At 37.0% G+C, this 19591-nt stretch overlaps 1 protein-coding gene across 2 annotated transcripts in view; it reads right to left on the bottom strand.

Annotated features, from left to right (window-relative positions):
* The window catches only part of PRKG1 (protein kinase cGMP-dependent 1), a gene marked incomplete at both ends in the record, with an annotated part of 1181231 nt that overhangs the window by 9034 nt on the left and 1152606 nt on the right, over positions 1 to 19591 (bottom strand). For both annotated transcript variants that reach the window (XM_082854343.1, XM_082854342.1), the window contains 3 exons: positions 888 to 1029; positions 7975 to 8064; positions 9189 to 9328. In XM_082854343.1, the coding sequence (XP_082710469.1) occupies positions 888 to 1029; positions 7975 to 8064; positions 9189 to 9328 (372 nt within the window). The remainder of the gene's footprint in view (positions 1 to 887; positions 1030 to 7974; positions 8065 to 9188; positions 9329 to 19591) is intronic.

Raw genomic sequence — 19591 nt, 5'->3', positions numbered from 1 at the left:
ATAAAGGCAAACTTTTCTTTATGGAAATACTTTCCATTTTTCCTTCTTTTATGCCAGTGGAGGTTGGGGTATAAACAAATAATTTCTCCTTTACTCAGGCATATTTTCCAGATATCTCCTGGACTTAATGAAGTTGACAATTCATTTAGTGTTAATTGAGAAGCCATTTTTGTTGTTGAAGGAGCTGAGTTACAAAGCTATGGGACCAATAACTCTGTCCTTGGAAAACAAAGAGATAAAATCGAAACGTATTCTTCATGTTTCTAGAAAACTTTTGAAGCAGGAGCCTCAAAGGCAGAAAACCATTTTTTTCTAAAACAACTGGTTGAGAATACAAATAATTAACTATCATTGATGTGATTACTTTGAAAATCATAGGTTGAATAAAAAATCCAAAAATTTAAAAAACAGAATCAGGCACTGAAAGATCCAAAGTCTACAAAAGTTACACATTTTAAAATAAGAGAACTTCCCTTCTACTGTAGATCTTTAGAGCTCTTGGCCAATTTTATTATTACTAATATTATTACTAACATGGCCTGGATAACATTGCCAGCAAGCCCTTTTGTTCCATTAGCATTACAGTATTCTTTAAGATAATGATTCATGGTTCTCCACATATGACCTATTCCCTTTGGATGGCAGAAACCCAGCTAGACATAGGACTTCTACGAAGCTTTTCTGGGTCTACGAACACACGCAAGCAAGCGCGAGCCTATTTAAGCATGTTTTGCCAGCATATTATTAATTAAAACCTAGCCAATTTAATTTCTCATAACCTTTACATAACTTGAAAGAATAGTTAGTTGAAAACAGTAACGCTACAGCCTGTTCATTAGCCAGTATTTTAAAGTGCAGGGCAGAAACCATGTGTGAAACACACTGACCAATTTGGCGTAACCTCGGTGGTCTAGGATGAGATTTTCTGGCTTGAGGTCCCTGTAAATGATTCCTTTGGAATGCAGATAGGCAAAAGCTTCTACCACACATGCTGTGTAAAATCTGGTTGTAGAATCTTCAAATGAACCTCTGAGACACAGAAAATGGAATAAAAAGTAGGAAAGAAATTAGTTTGTCTAATAAGGGTCAGTTTCTCATGTCACTATATTCCTACGCCAGAATGTGACCCCAGAGACCAGTGTCCTACTGGCCAAATGTCATAGGGCTACCTTTGGATACTGGGTTTTAAAAAGCATCTGAGGGTTAAGTCAAGGAATTCTTTGCCCTTATGAGTAGGATGGTTAAATCTAACTTCCTGAATATACTGAAGAGGAGGTCAACCACATACCACGTTTCATGTACTTCGTGGATTCCTCACAACAGCCCACTCCAGTGTTAAAAGGCAAAGTTACAGAGGTGGGCAGAAGACAGGCAAATCCTATTTTAGACCTCGTCTACCAAGGGGTGTTTTTTAAAGAACGGTTTATGAGTTTAGTCATATTTATTCTTAGTTTTTAAAATCTTTCTAAATAATAGAGATGTGGCTCATGAGTGTGAATAAAAGTTAATGTTTTCAAAGAACCACTTTGGAAATGAGTTACAACGCTACTGATAACAGATCGCAATCTAAGTATTCTGTCTGAAACTTCTGTCAGCAAGACAAATAATATCTGTTTCCTATGCTACTGCCTTCTTATTAGAAGGAAAAGATGGAGCTAAAAGATAAGAAGGAAAAAGGTAATTGGAAGGGAATGTTTATTAAACTTGATTATGACGTTTAGCAAGAAAGCTCTTTGTCTCTCTGTACGTGTATGTGTGCGTGAGTGTGTGTTTATTTAATGAAATAACAGTAAAGGAAAAAAACCTTGGCATCTAAGGTTGACTCCTTGGTTCTAGGGAAGAACCTTTATACTTTACCTGTTTTTTTTTCCCTATGGAATCCCTTAGAAAGATAAACTACTTTTTTTTCCCCTCTTCTTTCCCAAGTAGTAGTAAATGCAATTAAATAATTTCGTGAAAATTCAAGAACATTAGTGTGAACATCAGCTCTTGAGTTGGCTGAGATGTAACAGGACAGCAAGCACTCAGGTGGTTCTGGGGAACATGCAGCAAAGCGGAGGCCCAGAGCTTGCTTTCACGAGAGTCACTGATGCCAGTTTGCATCTTGCTCACATTTGCTTCTTTTTCAATGTTGAGAAATAAATTCTAACAAACCGAAAAGTACGATACAGCTGCTATCTTGCAAAATTTATCAGTGAATCGAAGGCTAAAGCAGCCATCTTTCAGGTCATGTTTTAGAAATAGGCAGTGTCTTCCAGAAAGGTATAGTCTGCATTTTAACTACTAATGTCCCCTGAGTTGTCACTGAAATAATTAGCTCTCCCCAAAGGGAATATCCTTCTTTTGAAATACAATTCAGGGCATGATGATATCTACTCCTCTAGATACCAGACTCTTAACTGTAATCACTAGGTTTCTAGTATCTCTCTTCAACAATATCTGGATGGAACAATTGTGAATCTATAAGGACAAGAAAAAGTTTGAGAAGAATTGCATCTATATTAGGAAATGAATGGTATACATTATGCTGCAATTGTTTTCTGACTTGGAGCTATCTTTGCAGAACCAACACTATATAATCCTGTGTATTGGGAAAGGGATTAGAATAGTACCTTAAAGGTCCTTTCATCTTTGTCCTTAATTAAGTATGTTTGTCTATCAAGAGCAGCATATTTCTTTGAGAGATCATTTGCCTGAAATAGTAAGCATCCATGTGTAGATAATTAATGAGCAACTTTATACTGAGTGCTGTATATGACTTCAATCCCTTCTCAATGAAGAGCACAGCAAAGCAAAACAGTCTAAACAAAACAGTACATAGAATAGAGCTTTGTCTTTTTTCACATTACATGCCTTGTTTTAATACGAAAATTGATTACTTCCTTGTAGCAGGACTGTCTAATTGCAATATGGGTGGGCCTTTTCAAAAGCCTACAATTCTTGCTTCCTGTTAGAAGAAGAGTTATTTCTGCAGTTGCGATGCTGGGCAACAGATCTGTTTCCCTTAATATTCAGTTGTTAATAAAATGGAACCAAATGGACAAATGCATTGTTTCTGTAAAGAGAGTACACACTTAATGAGAGATCAATTTCTCATGGCATCTCTGAATGGTATTCATATTTATATTCTGAACAAGCTGATCATTAGCAGAAAGACGAAAAAAATCCTAATGCAAACTCAGATTCATCAGAGGAGGCCGCAGGTTACGAATGTGCACTCTGAATGAAGCAACATCCTGGGCTCAACTCTGGCCTCCACTTACTGTTTAATCTTAAGTAACTGACTGTACCTCTCCAGGTCTTAGTGTTGTCATGTGCAAAATGAGACTAATAACAGAAACTCTCTCTTTGGGTTGTTGTGAGGATACAAAGAACTTGAGGCGTGTATTAGAATAAGTGCCTGGCACACATCTGGTACTCGGTAAGTAGTAGCCATTACTATTGAGCACCAAAACCTCTTCTTTAGCGCCTCCAGTGTCTTAATCTAGGAAAAGTGACTGATATAGGACAGTCTCTTGGGGATGGGAGTTTGCAACTCTATCACTACTACTGAAATATTGGATTGGCCAAAATGTTCGTTCGGGTTTTTCCCTAAGATGTTACCTGAACGAACTTTTGGGCCAACCCAATATTTGCTGCTTCTCACTGCAAAGGCTAATTGCCGTGAGTCAGCTCTGAAGCGTTTTCTGCTAATCTCTGTTCTTTTCACGTTCTCCATGCTTCTCCCAAGTGTACAGGTGAAAATTATCCTTATATTGCTTACCAATCAGAACCCTCCTTTTTTCATCATGAAGGGAACTGACCATAAACTTCCCTCACTGGGTCTTCAGTTCTTGACGGCTTGTTTCTGAGCCATTTTGGAATTTGGAGAGCTCTAGAAAGCTGGTTTCTAGCCCTTCAACAGATCTGTATTGAGTATCTCCCATATATAAATATATTTGTAACTGATTTTAAAAATTAAATAAAAAATGGGTCTCAAATCTGTTTCTGTGTTATGTGACAAATCAACACAATATATGCACACAAAATGTTGACCAGCAACAGTTTCATCACTAAATATTTGATGTAGGTAATTTGTGAATTTTAAAATACTCTTTTGGAAAGCAGTCAAAAACCACAGCATTAGGGTGATTCACAATGAAAAATTACTATTAGAATCGGAAATGACAATGTAAATTTGATTTAAAACAAAAGCTTGTTTTATCAACAGTTAAAGTTGCTTGAAGAAAGAAATCATTCCCCTATATAGCTCTTTGAAATAATATATTATGCCTTGACAGTTGTGTCATTTCAATTAACAAGTAAGGGATAGGTCCTTATATCCTCTTCGGGAGGGAGTAGGTGTTTTATCTTAGCTAGATGGCAGTAGATAACAACAATTTGCTTCAGGGGATTTGAGGGTTATGTATACTTATTGATAGACTCAAATTAAAATGTAATCACAGTGTTTAATCAACTTGCCGTAACCAAGTCCTGAAACGGCAGAATGTGACAAAGACAAAGCATCTCTCACTGAAAGACAAGTTCCCTCTTTTCGTTGACTAGTGACCACAATCATTAGTGAGTATATAAACCTGCAGCATGCTACAGGTTTATTGCCAAAGTAGGAAGGCTAAATTATTATGAAAACGGACTCATTTCCTTAAAGGACTTTCAACCAAATTAAGAAATGACACAGATTCCACCTAATGGGTCATCTGAGATGGGATTTAAGTAATCACCTCCCATAAAATAGCTGGAATTAAGGAGAATGTATATAGAAAGTCACTTGCTGGCTTATAAAACACATCCAGGAAGACTCGAGACCAGAAGTGAGATGTGATAATTATGGTTTCTTATGTAATTGTTTAATACGTTCTGTAGGAAAAATTAACGTACACTTTAAAAAACTCAAATTAAGTAAATGATATTAGAATATGTATTAAATACTAATATTAATATGTAATATATACTAATAACCTCTCTCTCTCTCTCTCTCTCTCTCTCTCTATATATATATATATATATATATATATATATATATATATCAACCACTTACATTTTTAAGGAAGTTGTGGTTGACAATTCTGTAACTGTTATAGAGAAGAAGTGAATAAAATATAGTTTGTACCAATCTATTCCAAATAAGGGAACAGAATTTGTGGAAAAAAGTCACAAACTAGAAGATAAAACATGATAGCTAATTAAAGGACAAACCAGGGAAATTGCAACAATTAACATTTCAGTGCTGTAGTTCCTATTTCCAAGATTAAAAAAAAATTTAATAGTCCTCAAAATCTGTTTGTATATATGGTATCATTTTAATTCCTTCTTCCTGACAACAAATAAAAAACTGCTCTGTGTTCTTTTTCTATGCTGATGAGAAGAAAGAGAGTGAGAGGCAGGAAATGGTCAGCTCAGCTGCTAGGTGAAGGAAGGAGGATGTCATTGCTATAGGAGACTTCCTGCGCTAAATCCCTGAGGCTCAGAGGTCACACAAGCCTTTCTTCAGATTAACCTTCCCACCAATACATTTCCTTTATGCTCTCAGAATAGCTTCTCCCTTACTACTGCTTACTGGGACCCGAGAGGAAAACTAAAGGAACTGAACAAAAAGGTTTATTTTGACTGAGGATGCTTTTATATACACTGTGACAAATAGCATAATTAATTTCCTTTTTCTCTTGGCATTTTTTTGGTTCTAACAGTTAATCTTTAGGATTTTTCAGCCCCAGTTTAAACAAGCAATGAGGAAGCTAGTCTGTGACAGTATTAATTGGAGCCTGGATATCCAAAACTATGCTTTCCCTTTAGCAATTTCTTAGGTAGGAAAAAAAAAAAAAAAACTCTCTTGGAATAAAAGCAGTAAGGCTACATACATATTGAATATCTAAAAAAGCAAGTTGGCAGGGGACAATGAGTCCGAGATGGTTTTATATACGACAGCTTCATTGCTTTCCATGTCGAGGCTTCAGCCCCTCTGAGTCTTTAGGAAGGATCAGGTAGCTGCTATTTCTCTGGATCATGCCTCCTTAATGAATATTTAGTACACTGGGGGGACTCAGCAACTGTGTACCCCAAATCCAAGGAAGATAAAAGGGAAGACAAAAGAAAGGGTCAGGAAGCAGTCTGGTGGAGGTAGAAAAAGGACCATCACTGATCTTCTCCCTCCATCCACTCCTCCCAAGACAAGCTGCTTCTTGATAGCATTCCTTTGCTACCCCGACAAATCCAAATACATCTCACTTGTAAGCCTTGGCTAGCATTTATGTACCCCAAAAATGCAAAATCAAGTTAACTAAGGAGAAATATGAAACAGTTTTCTTGCAAAAAATAAGTTGAATATTGATGTCTATGCATGTTTGAGTGGACTTTAGGTTAACTTTTATTATTATTTTTAAAGCTATTTAAAAAATTTTATTGTTGTTGGTGTCTTGTTAAAGAAGTTAATAGAAGTTTAAAATCGCTGTTCCTTTCCCTAAGTGGCTTATTATTGCTTTAATGTTTCCTTCTACCAGTAAATCTCCTCTTCTAATTAGAACAAAGTAGGGAAGAGATTTCAAATAAATCAGTGTATTGGAAGGTCAGGTCAAAAATAATATAGTAGAAGCACATTAGGATAAACCAGATATTAACTCACAAATCAGAATATTAACTTTCTGCTACATCCTGTAAGTTATGAGGCATGGGACCACAACTGTTTTATTTATCATTTTATCCCCGGCCTCTACCACAATGCCTGGCATATAATCTGTACCCAAAAATTAATTAACAGTAATATAGTAATACAGTATGATATAATAGCTCAGTACAGATGTTAACCCTGTCCCCTAGTGCCAAAATGATACATTCCCTTATAGGCATATTCACCTTGAATTTAAGAAAAAAACCATTAACGTAATAGGACACAATAAGGTAAAAAGAAACCCATTTGTCATATACAAGTAAGGCAGTGGGAATAAAAGACCTGAAAGGGCAGCGGGTGCAAAGATATGAAGGTACCATAAGGATACAATTAGGAATGAGACTTCAAAGCAATAGTTTATGAAGAACTAGTTCTATTCTGGGATATCTACAAAATAATATACTGTCAAAAACTAACATGGCTTTCTGGGGACATTAGGGCTGTCTATAGCTGAGTCTGAAAGATGCTACCTGATGAAGGAGAGCCTGTGGGGTGAGATTGTAACAAATAAGAAAAGAAAAAGATGTCTAAAGGTGAATATTCAAAGGAACAAAGATGCCTTTTGAATGTTATTAGGTCATTCACAGAAAATTGTAGTTTTTCTTTAAGTAAACATTTAGGGTTGGTAGAATACTTTTTTTAAATGATAGTTTGCTATACATAAATAGGAAATAGAAAATTAAGTTTGAATAATAAAAAAAAAAAACAAATAAGCGCTAAAGAGACCAACTTTACTTGCCCTGAAAGGGCAAAGAGGAGTGTTAAGTGGGTTCCTTTCCTTCCCAAGACCAGGTAAGTCCTGAAAGGGATGGTTGGAACTTCTGTTAATTTTGAAACCGAAGAGCAATGTAAAGGTAGAGGGAAAAGTTACTTTGGAAAAAATTCCCAGTGTTAGTTAGGAAAGATAGCCCGACTGGAGAATGAGTGGAACAATCCACCTGACAGTTAATCTAGATTGCGACTATAAAATAACTTTAATTCTCTTCATTGTTAACAGCAATGAAGTGAATCCTAGGTGTATAGTTGTCTGATTGTGATATTCAAGTTCAACTAAAGGCTCTGCATGTACCTTGACAGGTACCATTTTTATGGTGGACTAATCCTATATCATTGGTTACAAATCTGAAACAGTGAGTTTCCTATTTACAGTCAATCACATGTAGATAGTGGGTTGTGACCCATATTTACATTTTGAAATACAAGCATATGTAAATATGACTTCTATACTTTATAAAAATTGACTCTTCTTACAAACCATCACAGTCAACTACATTTTCAAAGACATGATAGAAATTTCGTAAAACTCTTACCGATCCCTGAGAATGGTCCAGAGCTCTCCACCTAGGCAAGCTTCCATCAACATATACAAATATTTGCTGTCCTTAAATGTTCTGTATAATCTGTGATTTGCAAACAAGAAAACAAAGATTATAAACGTTACTGTCTTTTAAAAGCATGTAAATGTTTTCGGTGCCCGGATTACAGTCTTACTGTTGATTTACCAAGCTTGAAATCTTATTAAAAGAATGAGAAAGATCTAAATTCACAAAGAGGAAAAAGGAAGCGATGGCTCATGACTAAGATTTTCACGCTGTAGGGGGTAGTCTCTCCTTTGAAATGGATTAATCCAAATGATTATGAACCAAGAGGGCTTCCTGGGGTTCCTCTAATTCCAATTTGGCTAACGGTTCAAGTGTGGCCTCTTGAGCGATATTTAGTGGTCATAAACATGCAGTGTGCATGGATATTCAGTAGGTGACACTTTAAAATATAGATGTGTATGACATTTATGCACTGTTCACTTAAATTCATGTGATACCCTGTTTTCATCAAGTGCCACTGGCAAATTAACTAGAAAAGCTTCTGCGTATTAAAAAAAAAAACCATTGTCTTATCAGTGCTCTCAAAATACCGAGATGGGCTAGTTATTTCATTTTTTAACAACTTCAGAAAATATGCAAATAAAGAATATTCAAGGTAAAATAGTTTGATTTTTGGTATTTTGTCTTTCATGCACCAGAGGTCTATGCAGAGTTCTTGGAATAACAGGATAAAAATGGAACATTAAGAACTCTGATATCTCCTTTGGGAAAAACATGTTCTTTTCACAGAATCTGATTCTCATTAAAAAAAAAAAAAAAAAAGAATCAAAATTTTAGTGGTTTTTTTTTTTTTTTTTTTTTTTCCGGTACTCGGGCCTCTCACTGTTGGGGCCCCTCCCGTTGCGGAGCACAGGCTCCGGACGCGCAGGCTCAGCGGCCATAGTTCACGGGCCCAGCCGCTCCGCGGCATGTGGGATCCTCCCGGAGCGGGGCACGAACCCGTGTCCTCTGCATCAGCAGGCGGACTCTCAACCACTGAGCCACCAGGGAAGCCCTAGTGTTTTTTTATTTAGTAAAAACTTTTTTAAAATCAGATTAAAAATTATGTTTCTTTGTGTGAATCAGATGTGTAACAGTGAGTGCAAATGTGGTTGCTTTTCCACTTGGAGTTGGGGACTTGAGCCCTGGGACAGGGTCTTTACCTCACTATGAAATCGGAATGAGCCCCCTGCATGATCTGCTTCTCCGAGCGGATGTGCTCCTGCTGTCTCGTATCCACGATGTGGCGTTTCTTGAGAATTTTCATTGCAAAGGTTTTGGATTCTTCACTTTTCAATTGGACCTTAAAGAAAGCCAGAAGGGAGTAAGTGAGGAAAAAAAAAAAAAACCCACAGAGTTAATATAACAGAATGCATTCTTAGCCCCAAATTAACAGGTGCATGGAGCACTGAAATGACACCCCAACACCACCTGTATCACAGTAAAGCCTTGCTGGAGCTGGGTTTGAAATCCAGGGCTCACAGCTGTTGCCCAATCTCATTCCACTGGAACTGATGCATCTTCACTAAGTGGATTGCCAATTAGTTTTGTGCCCACTGGGATTAGGAGAGGGAAAGTGTATTTGATTCTCATTGTATTATTTCATTTCATTTCAGATAATGTGTTTGAGTATACTTTACAGTTTTTCTCCTTCAGTCAGAAAAGTAAAAATAAAAACGAATTCCTTCTCCAGTTTTACTTCGAGTGTGGAAAAAGTAGGACCATACGGTCCTATATGCTTTTCCTCTTTTTAGTCCTCGTCCACAAACATTTCTAGAGTTATTTAATTCAGTGATAGACCCTTGTCTCTGCTGAGACTGAAAATTTGTGTACTGTTATTTCTTCTTTTTATCTCACAGTCTTTCCCTTCCATTAAAAAAAAAAAAAGATAGTAACAAGATTTCTTTCTAAAGACTTTGGAAACTACTTTTCTTTTCCTCTCAAATAGGCATGATGGCTTTAATCTTGTCTGACCTTAAACCTTACTCCTTAGTTATACTAACTGGGAGACCTAAGCTGAACCTTGATGTCCCCAATGCTTCCAGGCCTCTGTTACAGCCCCACATGGCTCTCGGTGGCTCTGGAGAGAGCTTGGGTCCTCCAGATGACATTCCTCAGACAGGCTGCTGGTCTGTGTTCACTGTTTTACACAATATTTCAACAAGGTGACTTGCAAGGAAAAGAAGAGAGATAACTGAGCTAATCACTTAATGGCAATATAAAAGCGTTACCATTGAGTGTTCTCAAACCACAGAATTCTCAAGATAATACCAAACAGCCCATGTTTTTCTGAACTAATGAAAGCCTTGGAGAAATAACATGATAAGCTGTTCCTGCTTTTCAGCTGAAGTGTGGCTGTCCCCTCTTTAGTTGTGAACTGTTTACTTTAGCTGCAGGGATAGTGCAGGGATAGTGAAGGTCTTAAGTGTATTGCTCACGTACACATGGACAGACTGAATTCCATTGAGAGAACATTAATGTGGCAAGCTCTTTGGAAGAAAACACGAGGACACTTCAAATAAATAGGCCTCAGTTTGCTGCCAGCATCTGAGAATCTATATGACAGGTTAGAGGGGAAAATGGATATTTGAAAATGCCTTAACCAGCTAAAGGCCCTCTACTCCATTTGTGAAACTCTTTGAGATGACAGATTAGTGTGATACAAATGAATTCAGCTATAGTTCATAGTAAAATACAAAAATGTGAAAACCCACTTCTAAAAGAAATCTGGATAAGAAAGATGACATGAAAAATGAGCTGTGTCAGAGTACTAACACTCAGAGGAGAAGAAATCAGATCGTATTCCCTCTTTAGAGTCTGACCCAGGTAAATGACTGAAGAGTAGATCACACACCTGATGTACAAATTATTCTCTTTAGAGATGGTAACACACATTTTAACTGGTGCACAGGTTAGGAGGAAAGAACCCTGGCTTTAGGGTAACAGGTCTGGACTTAAATCCTGACTCCACTTAAGGCCTCTCTCAGTCCTCTTAGGCAGTTGAGTAACTGCTCTGAGGCCCAGTTCTTGCTGAGGATAACGCCACCTACCGTATGGAGTTATTGGGACCTTAAATGAGAAAGTGCCACCGCATGGGCATTCAGTGATGGTCTCTCTACGTGTACCTTGGGTAGATCAAATGTTGTCTTGAAAACAAGGCCAGATCATGTCACTTCTCTGTTCAAAACACTGCAGTGGCTTCCCGTCTCACTCATGGTAAAGACAAAGCTGTCACACAGTCCGACAAGGCCCTACATTATCTGAACCCCCATTCCCTGTGAGCCTCACTTCCTCCTTGCTCACTGTGCTCAGGTCACACTGGCCATCTTGCTGCTCCTTGAGCATAACAGCAAGCTCTTGCTTCAGGCCATTTGCACATGCTGTTCTTCTGCCTGAATATTGTCTCACAGTTATCCTCAGGGCTTGCCCTCTCAGTTCCCTAAATCGTCTGCTCAAATGTTTCCTAATCAGAAAGTCTCTCCTCACACCAGTCTACATAAAAGAGTAATCACCTACTTCTCCCTTCCCTTTTTCAGTGTTCTCTATAGCTCTTATCACGAGCGAATGCACCAAATATTTATTCTGATTACTTGTTTAGTATCCGTCTCTTTTCACCAGTCTGTAAGCAACCCAAGACTGGGGATTTTTTTGTCCACTGTGCCTGACAAAGGATAAATGCTCATTAAATGTTTGTTGACTAAATGAATCAAAGAAAGGATGAAATAAGCCATGATGACTTATCACTGGCAAAGCCACAAAGAGAGCTAGTATCTCAGCTCCGTACTGTGTATCTCTGAGGTTAGCAGGATAAAAACAAGGGAAGCTATAAATGACAAGTATGTAGCATTTGCTCTTTTTCTTCTTTCCAAAACTGCCATTATTCATAAAAAAGGAAGAAAAGATTTCTAAATGCTGATGCTTCACAGGAAGTATACATGACAAATAACTATGTGATACAGCTCTGAATTTTCAGTTGTTATATTTACAAGATGTTTTCTTAACCTTGCTTTTCCTTGAATGACTAAAATGTGATATTATTCCCCAAAAGCCTACTATATTAGTAACATCATCTCTAGGATAATATCATCTGGGTCTTGGGGACAGTTATCCATCTACATCTAAATACAAAATAAATTTATGAGGAGACAAAAAGAAATGTGTTCACTGATATGTTAACAATGGTTTTCTCTTAGGGAGATTTTTAGTTGATTTAGCTCTTTTTAACTTCTTTGAATTGCTCAATTTTTATACAATTAGCATATCTCACTTTTATGGTAAGTAAAAATAATGACTCTGGTCATGGAAAAAAAAATTTTAAGTCTCTTTTAAATCAGAATAGCTATTTATTATTGTCTGACTCTCTCAAAGGATCTGGTTCAGTGGAAACCACTCTATTAGAATTCCATGTATGCAAAGACCTTGAGAAGTTCTGTATAGGATAGCAACCTATTCAAGTTCGGGCTGAGCCACACCATTCATCTCCTTAAAGTACGTGCCATAATTTTTTCTTTCAATATAAACTCTCAGTGTAAGTTACAGCAATTTGTATTTCGAGAGCCTAAGCTATTATGCTTTATTATGAAAGTGTTTTCACAAAACTAATACATGAAAAATTTTAAGGTGAAATTTAGTGTGCTTTTTATTTGTCCTGTTGGTCAAATTAATTATACCAAGTCCACTTGTGCCAGTTTGAGATGATGATGATTTTGTAGCAGGCCAGCTAGAGATATGACATAGATGCTGAGTGTGAACAGAGGAAGGCAAAAGAAGGGGAAAGGAATACATTTCTTCTTCTTGCTCAGGGATCCTTCCCAGCCTGGTTGGTTAGGCATGATTCCCAGGTTTGTCTTTGCAGACTATCCTAACCCCATCTAGATGTACAGGCTAATGCACTGGTTGAGAAGGTGAGCTTTGAAATTTGACTACCTTTGTTTAAATCTCAACCTTTTTTTTTTTTTGATTGTGATCTTGGACAAATTTCTGAAAGTCTTTGTTTCCTCATCTGTAATATGTGGATAATTCTCTTAGGTTACCTGTGAACATGAAATAAAAGGGCCTATATATCAAACACAGTGTCTGGAACAGAGAACACATTCAGTTAGTTGCCTTTATTCTTTTGTGCTTCTTAGTTTAATGGTCTCTTCAGGCCAAAGCAATTTTCTCAAAATATGATCCACCACAGGATGAATGCCACTTTGTACCCATTCCTATTCCCACCCCATCCACTTCAGTTCTACCAAGGGAATAGCAGAGGTTTGAGAAGCTACATCTAAAAGATTGCTGGCCCTTGTACCATACTGGTTTCACTCTCAAGGTTTCTAGAAAGGAGACATGAATGAGAAAATGCTAATACTCAATATATTTCTTCTATGTTTTACAAGTAATGCTATGTGCTGTATCAGAAATTAAAATTGGAAAAAGTTTCATTTACAGTACTTCAGTGTGAATCACTGTGTTGCCATTTGAAGGAATGTATCCTTGAGCAAAGTGAATCTTAATGTGGGAATTTTTGACAAAGATTTTGACACGTTCTTAACTATCAGGTTCTAGCTGGTGCCCAAATAACACTGACCTGAAGGTGAGAGGCAATGCCACCAGCATTTTAAAGAGCTTTGAAGACACAATTGCTGGCTGTATTTAAATGCATGCTTTCTTTTATCTGGGGCAGGCACTTGCTTTATATAAAGGCTTGTCTCCTGTTGGACCTAATTCTTCGCTCTTGCGAGGAAGGAGGGTTATGATCAGAGCAAGGTTAAAACTAGCTCAGTGACAATGACTGGGAGCTGGTCCTTAGAATCTGTTTGTCCATTCACCTATTTAACTTGTTATTAACAGTTCGTAGTTTATTTTGCACTGCAGATATCTTTTCATTATTTTGGAAGAAAATGAATTTCTGAACTATACTGTAATTAAAATGATTTATTAAATATAAGGTTTGAACTGTCAATATCACTTGGCCTATTATTATGCAAAATTCCTTTGTAAACTAGTTCAAATTACATTTCCATGCACAATGAGAAAGGATGACTCACTTAGGTAAGCTAATACTATAGAACAAAGATGATGAAGTGAGCTTAGAAAAGCTTATACAGGAGGAGGTGGCCAAGATGGCAGAGTAGGAAGACCCTGACCTCACATCCTCTAACAGACACACCAAAATTATAACTACTTACAGAGGTACCATCTATGAGAATGACCTGAAGGCTAGCAGAAAAGATTTTCTACAACTAAAAACATAAAGAAGGAACTACCATGAGACAGGAGGTGGGGACAAAAACACAATATTGTCAGGACCCACACCCTTGGGTCAGCAACTCACAAACAGGAGGAATATCACAATCATAGAAGTCCTCTCCAAGGAGCGAGGGGTCCAAGTCCCATATTGGACTCCCTGGCCTGTGGGTCCTACACCTGCAATATGAGCCCCTATAACGTCTGGCTTTGAAAACCAGTGAGGTTTGTGTTTGGGAGAGCAGGAGGGCTTTAGGAAACAGAGACTTCACTCTTAAAGGGCGTGCACAAAATCTCACACACTCCAAGTCCCGGTAGTTTGAAAGGACCCTGGATCAGACCCACTTACTAATCTTAGGGAGCCTCTGGAGAGGCGGGGGGCAAGTAGGAGCACCCTTGGTGATGAAGACACTGGCAGCAGCCATCTTAGGGGGCTCGTTCTACCATGTGGACACAGGCGCTGGCAAGTGCAACTTTGGAATCCTCTCTCTATCCTGATAGTGCTGGGTACTCGGCACCAGACCCAGGCTGGCACCTGCCCCAAGATGCACCCTGCCTCTCTGGCCCAGGTCATGCATACTGCTGTGTGGGGACTCAGCCCCACCACCAGTGGGACTAGCACCAGCTATGCAGGAAGCCTACCCTCCAGTGGGGCCTGCAGCCACTGCATGACGTATAGCCTTGGAGCCACCTGGCCTGGGTGGGGCAAGCCTGCTTCCCAGCGCACCCACAGTAGTCAGCCCCACAACAACAGGGGTGTGCAAGTGGCCCACAGAGGGGCCTCCCCTAGAGCATACAGCTCTGCTAACCAGAGGGGAGTGTACTGCTGGGACACATAGGCTATCTCCCACATAAGGACACTTCTTCAAGATCAGAAAATATAATCAACATACCTAATACACAGAAATAAAAACCAGAGACTTAGGCAAAATAAGGAGAAAGAGGGATATGTTCTGACCAAAGGAACAAGACAAAACCTGAGAAAAAGAACTAAATGAAGTGCAGATAAGCACTCTACCCAGTAAAGAGTTCAAGATAATGTTCATAAAAATGCCCACTGAGCTTGGGAGAAGAATGGCTAAACACAGAATTTCAACAAAGGGTTAGAAGATATAAAGAGAACAAAACAGCTGAAGAACACATTAAGTGAAATGAAAAATACACTAGAAAGGATCAAAAGTAGATTAGATGATACGGAGGAATGGATAAGTGATCTAAAAGACAGGGTAGTGGAAATCACCCAAGCTGAACAGAAAAATGAAAAAAAGGATTAAAAAAAAATAAGGATAGTTTGAGGCCTCTGAGACAACATTGAGTGTACTAACATTCACATTATAGGAGTCCCAAAAGCAGAAGAGAGAAAGGGACAGAGGACTTACTTGAAGAGATAATAGTCAAAAATATCCCCAACTTAGGGAAGGAAACACATCCAGGTTCAGAAAGCACAGAGTCCCAAACAAGATCCACCCAAAGAGGTCCACACCAAGACACATTATAGTTAAAACGGCAAAAACTAAAGATAAAGAGAGAATCTTAAAAGCATCAAGAAAAAAGAAAATAGTTATGTACAAGAGAAATCCCATAAGGTATCAGCTGACTTTTGAGCAGAAACTTTGCAGTCTAAAAGGGAGTGGCACAATATATTTAAAGTGATGAAAGGAAAAAAACTTACAACCAGGAATACTCTACCCAGCAAGGTTATCATTCAGATTTGAAAGAGGTAAAGAGTTTTACAGACAAGCAAAACCTAAGAGTTCAGCACCACAAAAACCAGCTTTACAAGAAATGTTAAAGGAACTTCTCTAGGCAGTAAAGGCCATAATTAGAAATATAACAATTATAAAAAGAAAAAATCTCACTGGTAAAGGCAATAGATCAACTACTTACAAAGTTAGCAGGAAGGTTAAAAGACAAAAGTAGTAAAATTATCTATATTCACAGTAAGTAGTTAAGGGATACACACAAAAAAGATACAAAACATGATGTCAAAAAATTAAACAGGAGAGGGGAAGTAAAAGTGTAGAGTTGTTAGAATGTGTTTGACCTTGAGCTCATCAATGTAAAATATTACTATAATAATATATATATGAACCTCATGGGAGCCACAAAGCAAAAACCTGTAATAGATAAACACACAAAAAGAGAGAAAAAAATCCAAACATAACAGTAAAGATTCTCATCAAATCACAAGGAAAAAGAGCAAAAGAAGAGAGGAACAAAAAAGAACTACAAAAAGAACCAGAAAACAATTAACAAAATGACAGTAAGTACATACCTATCAATAATTACATTAAATATAAATGGACTAAATGCTCCAATCAAAAGGCATAGAATAGCTGAATGGATACAAAACCAAGATCCATTTATATGCTGCCTACAAAAGACTCACTTCAGATCTAAAGACACACACAGAATGAAAGGGAGTGGATTGAAAAAGATATTCCATACAAATGCAAATGAAAAGAAAGCCAGGGTAGCAATACTTAATATCAGACAAAACATACTTTAAAACAAAGACTATAACAAGAGACAAAGAAGGGCATTATGTAATGATCAAGGGGTCAAGCCAAAAAGAAGATACAACAACTGCAAATATATATACACCCAACTTAGGAGCACCTAAATACATTAAGCAAATATTAACAGCTATAAAGGGAGAAATTGACAGTAATACAATAACAGAAGGGAACTTTAACACCCAATATATCAATGGACAGATCAGACAGAAAATCAGTAAGGAAACACTGGCCTTAAATGACATATTAAATCATACGGACTTAATATATACAACATTTCTTCCAAAAACAGCAAAATACACGTTCTTTTCAAGTGCACATGGAACAAATATCCAGGATAGATTACATGCTAGGCCCCCAAACAAGTCTCAATAAATTTAAGAAGACTGAAATCATATCAAGCATCTTTTCTAACCACAGTGGTGTGAAACTATAAGTTAACTGAAAGAAAATAACTGCAAGAAACACAAACATGTGGAGTCTAAAAAACATGCTACTAAACAACCATTGGGTCCCTAAAGAAACTAAAAAGGAAATCAAAAAAATACCTGGAAACAAATAAGAATGGAAAAACAACAATCCAAAATCTATGGGATGCATAAAAGCACTTCTAGGGTAAAGTTTAAAGTCATACAAGCCTACCTCAGGAAACAAGAAAAATATCAAATAAAAACATGTAACCTTATACTGAAAGGAACTAGAAAAACAAACAAATCCAAAAGTTAGTAGAAGGAAAAAAAAATACATATGAGAGCAGAAATAAATAAAATAGAGACAAAAAAAAAAAAACTATCAATGAAACTAAGAGCTGGTTCTTTTAAAACATAAACTGTTAGCAAGACTTATCAAGTTAAAAAGAGAACCCCAAAATAAAATCAGAAATTAAAGAGGAGAAGTTACAATCAACACTGCAGAAACACAAAGGATCATAAGAGATTACTATGAACAATTATATGGTAATAAAATGGACAACCTAGTAGAAATGGATAAATCCCTAGAAAGATACAATATCCCCAAACTGAATCAGGAAGAAATAGAAAATATGATCAAACAATACCAGTAATGAAACTGAATCAATAATAATAATAGTAGTAGTAGTAATAATAATAATATTATAATAAAAAATAACTCCCAACAAACATGAGTCCAGGACCAGACGGCTTTAGAGGTGAATTCTAGAAGACATTTGAATAAGACTTAATACCTATATTTTTCAAACTACTGCCGAAAATTAATGAGGAAAAAAATGTTTTGGAACTCATTCTACCAGGCCACCATCACCCTGATACCAAAACCAGAAAAAGATACCACAATAAAAGAAAATTACAGGCCAGATATCACTGGTGAATATAGATGCAAAAACCCTCAACGAAAATACTAGCAAACCAAACTCAGCAATACATTAAAATGATCATAAACCATTATCAAATGGGATTGATCCCAAGAATGCAAGGATGGTTAATGTCTGCAAGTCAATCAGTATGATACTCCGCATTAAAAAATTGAAAAATATCATCTCAATAGACGCAAAAAAATCTTGTGACAAAATTCAACATTGATTTATAATGAAAACTCAGCAAAGTGGGAATAGTGGAAGAATACCGCAATATAATAAAGGCCATACATGACATAGCGACAGCCAACATCATATCCAACAGTGAGATGCTAAAAGCATTTTCTTTAAGGTTAAGAATAAGACAAGGATGCCCACTCTCACCACTTTTATTAAACATAGTATTGAAAGTCCTAGCTACAGCAATCAGGCAAGAAAAAGAAATAAAAGGAATCCAAATGGGAAAGAAGCAGTAAAACTGTCATTGTTTGCAGATGAGATGACATTATATATAGAAAATCCTAAAGACATCACCAAAAAAACTATTAAAACTTATAAATGAATTTAGTAAAGTTTCACAATACAAAATTAATATACAGGGATCTGTTGGATTTCTATACACTGTCTGATAGTTCAGATATCAGAACTATCAGAAAGATAAATTAAGAAAACAATCCCATTTATAACTGCATCGAAAGAATACCTAGGAATAAATCTAACCAAATAGGTAAATAATTGTACCCTGAAAACTAGAAGACATTAATGAAAGAAATTGAAAATGACAAAAACAATTAGAAAGCTATTCCATGCTCATGAATTGGAAGAATCAGTGTTGTTAAAATAACCGTACTACCCAAGGCAATCTACAGGTTCAATGCAATCCCTAGCAAAAGGCATTTTTCACAGAACTAGAACAAACAATACTAAAATTTGTATGGAAACAAAAAAGACCCTGAGTAACCAAGGCAATCTTGAGAAAGAAGAACAAATTTGCGGGGGTGGGGTGGGGTGGGGATCATGCGCTCTGATTTCAAACTATACTGCAAAGCTACAGTAATCAAAACAGTAGGTACTGGCACAAAAACAGACACAGAGATCAATGGAACAGAATAGAATGCCCAGAAATGAACCCACACTTATATGGTCAATTGATCTACAACAAAGGAAGCAAGGATATACACTGGGGAAAAGACAGGCTTTCCAATAAATGCTTCTGGAAAAAACTAAACAGCTACATGCAAAATAATCAAACTGACAACTTTCTCATACCATGTACAAAAAATAAACTCAAAATGGATTAAAGACTTAAATATGAGTCCTGGAACTATAAAACTCCTAGAAGAAAATATAGGGAGTAGGCTCTTTGACATCAGTGTTAGCAATATATTTCTCAATATGTCTCCTCAGGGATTGGAAACAAAAGCAAAAATAAACAAATTGGCTATACCAAACCAAAAATCTGTTGCACAGTGAAGGAAACTATCAA

This window comes from Leucopleurus acutus, assembly GCF_964270905.1.
Source record: "Leucopleurus acutus genome assembly, chromosome: 14".
Taxonomy (NCBI): domain Eukaryota; kingdom Metazoa; phylum Chordata; class Mammalia; order Artiodactyla; family Delphinidae; genus Leucopleurus; species Leucopleurus acutus.
This window is presented reverse-complemented; position numbering and strand designations above follow the sequence as displayed.